Below are 6,463 nucleotides of genomic sequence, written 5' to 3' on the forward strand. Positions count from 1 at the left end.
TTAAAATTCTCTTAATTACTTACAAAGCTTTGAATGGTCTAGCTCCAAAGTACTTAAGTGAACTTCTATCATGCTATGTTCTATCACTTTCATTACGATCGCAAAACTCTGGCCTGTTAACAATACCGAGAATATCAAAATCCACTAAAGGAGGGAGATCATTTTCATATTTGGCTCCTAAACTATGGAATAGTATTTCTAGCAGTGTTTGTAACTCAGACACACTCTCTCAGTTTAAGTCTAGATTAAAGACTTATCTATTCAGCCAGGCATACACCTTATTTATCCCTCAATTCATAGTTATGCTGCTTTAGATAGGTTTGCCAGAACCGAAAACACTTGTCTTATTCTTTAACCCTGCTTTAAAGTGAATGGCATCTACGCTAATTTTATTCTATTTATTTCCCTGTCTAAACCTCAGGATTATATCAGTTCCATCTCCGATTCTACCTGATGTCCGATCCCCAGTGTCGCTGAGTGATGATGACCAACTGCAGCATGTGCCAGCCAGACTTCACTTCAGTCTACTAAGACGGACTTCACATAGGATGAATTGATGCAAACTCAAAGACATAGGATTTTTCATGAGCCATTGTCTAAAGCATGGGCTCAGGATGGAGTTCACCAAAATTACCTGCTATAAGCTTCCAGCCGGACTGCAATGCTCCTCGCTGAATTATACCTATATCAACTTGGTCAAAGGAGGAACAACAGTCTCTATAAAATTAATAATAATTACATAGAAAATGAATTAACAACATACAAAGGCCTTCATCGTCCAAAATCAAAGGACAGTGCATCTACGTGTATTTTCTCAGTTAATTCGGGATGACTTCAAGGACTTTAACACTAAAAGTTATTGTTCATACAAAATCATTTTGTTTAACCACTGACCCACAACACTTTAAATTTAATCATTTTAACCACTAATAGTTCTAAATATAAATAACTAATAATGGCATTATATTCATTCATTTTCTGTTATAGCATAATTTCATTTACAGCTGCTTTGAAACAACACCTGTTGTGAAAAGCGCTGTACAAATAAATTTGACATGACTTGATTTTACTTTTAATGTTTTATATTATAATTTTTTTTAAATGTTTAATTACTACTGTTGCTGAAACACTTGCTTACCAGTGCAACACCAAGTTAACATAGAATTGTAAATTAAGTTTTTTCCCGCTCATTTAGCTTTTTACGTAGCATGTAAGAAAACAGGCTAAATCATTTTATTTATTTTCTATGCACTTTTTTTAACAGGATTTTTTTTTCTTTTTTTTTTTTTTTTTTTTTTTGCAATAATAGCAAGGTACTCTTTGGTTTATAATGTATTCATTGCGCCCTCCTGTGGACTTTTTTAATTTATATATTTGATTTACAACCTTGGCAAGTCGTTTAGGACATCTACTTTGTGCATGACACGAGTAATTTTTCCAGCAATTGTTTACAGACAGATTGTTTCACTTTTAATTGACTATATCACAATTCCAGTGGGTCAGAAGTTTACATACACTAAGTGAACTGTGCCTATAAGCAGCTTGGAAAATTCCAGAAAATGATGTCAAGCCTTTAGGCAATTAGCCAATTAGTTTCTGATTTTTAAATTGGAGTCAGTTGAGGGTGTACCTGTGGATGTATTTTAAGGCCTACCTTCAAACTCAGTGCCTCTTTGCTTGACAAGGGAAAATCAAAAGAAATCAGCCAAGACCTCAGAAAAACAATTGTGGACCTCCACAAGTCTTGTTCATCCTTAGGAGCAATTTGCAAATGCCAGAAGGTACCACGTTCATCTGTACAAACAATAGTATGCAAGTATAAACACCATGGGTCCACGCAGCCATCATACCACTCAGGAAGGATATGCATTCTGTCTACTAGAGATGAACATAGTTTGGTGCAAAAAGTGCAAATCAATCCCAGAACTACAGCAAAGGACTTTGTGAAGATGATGGAGGAAACAGATAGACAAGTATCTATATCCACAGTAAAATGAGTCCTGTATCGTCATAACCTAAAAGGCTGCTCAGCGAGGAAGAAGCCAATGCTCCAAAACTGCCATAAAAAAAACCAGACTACAGTTTGCAAGTGCAAATGGGGACAAAGATCTTACTTTTTGGAGAAATGTCCTCTGGTCTGATGAAACAAAAAAAAAAAAACTGTTTGGCCAGAATGACCATCGTTATGTTTGGAGGAAAAAGGGTGAGGCTTGCAAGCCAAAGAACACCATCCCAACCGTGAAGCATGGTGGTGGCAGCATCATGTTGTGGGGGTGCTTTGCTGAATGAGGGACTGGTGCACTTCACAAAATAGATGGCATCATGAGGAAGGAAAATTATGTGGATATACTGAAGCAACATCTCAAGACATCAGCCAGGAAGTTAAAGTTTGTTCACAAATGGGTCTTCCAATTGGACAATGACCCCAAGCATACCTCCAAGTTGTGGCAAAATGGCTTAAGGACAACAAAGTCAAGGTACTGTAGTGGCTTTCACAAAGCCCTGACCTCAATCTGATAGAAAATTTGTGGGCAGAACTGAAAAAGCGTGTGCGAGTCAGGAGGCCTACAAACCTGACTCAGTTACACCAGTTCTGTCTGGAGGAATGGGCCAAAATTCCAGCAACTTATTGTGAGAAGCTTGTGGAAGGTTACCCAAAACGTTTGACCCAAGTTAAACAATTTAAAGGCAATGCTACCAAATACTAACAAAGTGTATGTAAACTTCTGACCCACTGGGAATGTGATGAAAGAAATAAAAGCTGAAATAAATCATTCTCTCTACTATTATTCTGACATTTTACATTCTTAAAATAAAGTAGTGATCTTAACTGACCTAAGACAGGGAATGTTTTCTACGATTAAATGTCAGGAATTGTGGAAAAACTGAGTTTAAATGTATTTGGCTAAGGTGTATGTTATCTTCTGACTTCAACTGTAATCTATACCAATTTGTAAAAGGTTTTTTTACAGTAATACAAAACACTATGCCCTCTTTTTGTTGTTGTTGTTGTTGAGTTATAAGCCTTTAATTTTGGGTATGCCACTGAAATCTTTAAAAACACCATTCCAGAGCTTAAAAGGTTAAGTGGCTCTTGTGGCTTCTTCTGTAATTTGCATTGGCGTTCTGACCGCTTGAGGGTTGGATGTCTTTGCTTTAACATAAGACACATTTTAGAACAACTCTTTGATTAAAATATGAGGTCTTATTACTGCAATTACTTGTGAATATTCTCCTCCGGTTGGCATGATTCCCCCTTCAGCTAAAAGCAAGCTTCAAGTAAACATCAGATAGCTGTAACATTATCTCGCATGTGATGCGACAAGATGCAAAAAAAAAAAAAAAATCCCAGTCCAGCAAATCATTTCTGTACTGTTGCACTGCATTGTTTGGCATCAGTGACCATGTGCTCCTTAGCTTTTACCATCACATTTTTTTGGAAAGAAAAGAATGATTTCGACACAACAGAATGTTGCTATATATTGTATATTATCGCATTAATTTGTGATTAATATATTTTTGAATGAATGCAATTAATGCAGTTTTTTTTTTTTTTTTTTTTTACTTCTATCAATGAACACAAGCTCACTGAGAGCACTGTAAGAGAAACAGCCCCAGACTCTGTGCTTTACAGTACCACTAGTGCAGTGTGGCTGGAATTCTTCCCCTGCCTTTCTCCACACAAATGCTCAGCCATCAGATCCATGCAGGTTCAATTTGGTTCAAGTTCTCCAAAAGCTGCTGTCTTTCTGTGCATGTTCTTTTGCCAATTTTATTTGGGCTTTCTTATTCTTTAAGCTAATGAATGGCTTTCGCCACATTATATTCCTTATGTACCCATACTCATTGATCCTGATTTGAATGGTCTGTGAACGAAATTGGATCTGGTCAATCTCATTGATGTGTGAGGCAATCCTTGCTGCTGTTTCTTGCATTTTACTCACAATTAATCTGTCCAATCTGCTGGTTGTCTTTCTGGGTCTGCCTGTTCGCTTTGTTCTCATTCACAAGTCCTTCATCTTTGAACTTTTTTGCAATATACCCAATTGGATGGAAGATGGAGGATGGAAGATTTAGTTTTTTGCATATCTGGTGAGAACACCTATGAAAACAATGTCAGATCGTCGATGTTCTAGTGTGGATGAACTGAAAGATTTGGTGGCTGAAACCTGGAGGAAACTTTCACCACAGCTTTTACAGAAACTTCAAGAACGTCAATAAGTTCTGCGAATGAAAGGATTGCAAACTAAAAACTAAAACACTTGAACTTGGAATCTTTAATGAAGCCATTATCAAGTGTCCAAATAATTTTTTGTCTTAATTTTAAAGCATATATCTGTTGTTTTATGATTTAAAACTGAACAAATTTCTTTCGGTTACATTTTCTGCTTGAAAAGTGTGCTTATGTTATCTTTTTTTTTATTTTATTTTTTTTACAATAAATGCAAATATTGATTTCCCTTTTTGATTTGAAACTAGTACCCCTAATAAACGTGCAAAACAATTTTCTAAAAAAAAAAATTTAATCATGTGTGGACAGTGGGCCTAAGTTTACATTTTAAATAATACCAAACTATATAAAGTCATAAAAAAATTTTTTTTTAATCAAATTTTTTGTTTCCAGGAGTGATGTTTATAAATGTTTTTGAGGTGTTAGAGGCATTAGAGTTGATTTTTTTGTAAATGCATGGGAAAGCAAAAACAAAAGACTGATTTGACTTATGTTACAATGTTTTTTCTACTTTGCAACAAAATCTCAATCAAATAAGTGATAGCCAGTGCTGAAGCATTTTACCAGTCAGAAATTAATTCTAATTCAAAGTAATGGCCAGCATTATCCAATCACTGCCAACCATGTTAAAATAAAATTATACATTATAAATTCTGAATATAAGTACTGATTACTATTGTCCCATGTCTGCCAAACATGTTGAGTGGTCCAAACATCATCTGCAGCCTGAAACTGAACTTTTGACCGGAAGTCAGGAGTGAATGCACTTAGCTGCATAGGAAAGCTATAGGATGCTGCCTTGCTTCCTATTTAGTGAATGACTTAACCTCCAGTGTGCTGTCTGTCTGCACTGCTCTCAGAACAGTTTGAAATGCACCTTATTTTCATCCTAACTCCGTACAGCCTCTGAAAGCAACATTTTACAGCTTTTGGATGCACCTATTGATTCTCAATGTGATAATGCACAGTGAATATAGGATTTCTAAGGAAAAATAGCTCTGTAGTCCATGTCCGTGGTCATTAACGTGTTTAATGTTTTGCGTTCAAAATACGAGGATATATGTTACTTGGTAGGGCAAGTGAAAATCTGAAAAACCCTTATTGTTGAGCCCTGATATATTGTATTATTAATTACCAAATATGTTTTGATTTCTTCCTGCAGACTGCAGAACAGCTACACAGCGTCTCAGAGAGCTAATCAGGACCTGGAGGAGAAACTTCACGCCCTGGTAACCTTTAAACTCTACTCCACCTTCCCTTTCTAAAGCCCTCCGTCCTAAACACTGATGTGTTTCATTGCTGTTGTTTGTTTGAAATGCACTACTGGTGCCATGCTCTGTCAGTATGGACACCGATTGAGAAACTTTGAGCTTTTTTTTTTAAATCTCCAGGGACTAACAAACACAAAGTTTCACTTATCGTCATATGCTGCACATAGCACATGCTGCTCTCAGTAGTGTGAGGAATACTCCTAAACTATCTTAACTATAATACAAAATAAATAAGTGAACAAAATCTGCAAATGGAATAAGAGAAAATATACATTACAGAAGTTTGTCCACCTACAGTAGATAAGTAGTCCCACCTCAAAAAGGATGAGTTTGACTACAGCTAAAATAATCAACTGTTTTTACTGAATAATTCATGGAAGTGCTTTAACAAAAATACTAGCTTCACATTTCCGTTTTTTAACCGTGCGGAACTCTGGCCCCATAAACTTCCATTGAAAGTGCAATACTAAAACCACAATTTTTTTAACTGAAAAAATCCAGCCTTTTCTTTAATGCTGCTTTTTGTAAGTGGATCAAAAAATTTAAATAATCCGATTTATCACTATTATGAGCTCTACAGAAGAAGAACTCCCTTATTAAAGAAACGATTTGATTTGACCAATAATAATTGAGTGTTGTCGGACTGCTTTTGCATGGTCTTGTTCATCTGTCTGCGTCTACGGTTCTGTTTATAATTCAGTCACATTAAATCAAAGCAGATGCCCTCTCTCTTTGAAAATGATTGATTTACCATTGATGTTTTTTTCTTTCAATAAAATAACAAATGCAATGTGCCCTGCATAGCCAGTCTGGTTGTGATTGCGATGGTCACGGTTAAGGGTGTTGTGACAGATCAGTCAGGCATCCTCACAGCAGATACAACTCGGCACACTTTTTCCTGAAAGCTTTGATTCAGTGTGAATATTCCTTCTACCAAACAATGTCAAGGACAAAGTAATTT

General features: G+C 36.0%; 1 protein-coding gene across 3 annotated transcripts in view; it reads left to right on the plus strand.

Annotated features, from left to right (window-relative positions):
• Positions 1 to 6,463, plus strand: part of LOC127413696 (tight junction-associated protein 1-like) — a 153,127-nt gene that overhangs the window by 123,586 nt on the left and 23,078 nt on the right. For all 3 annotated transcript variants that reach the window (XM_051651040.1, XM_051651041.1, XM_051651039.1), the window contains one exon: positions 5,394 to 5,460. In XM_051651040.1, the coding sequence (XP_051507000.1) occupies positions 5,394 to 5,460 (67 nt within the window). The remainder of the gene's footprint in view (positions 1 to 5,393; positions 5,461 to 6,463) is intronic.

This window comes from Myxocyprinus asiaticus, chromosome 23, assembly GCF_019703515.2.
Source record: "Myxocyprinus asiaticus isolate MX2 ecotype Aquarium Trade chromosome 23, UBuf_Myxa_2, whole genome shotgun sequence".
Taxonomy (NCBI): Eukaryota; Metazoa; Chordata; class Actinopteri; order Cypriniformes; family Catostomidae; genus Myxocyprinus; species Myxocyprinus asiaticus.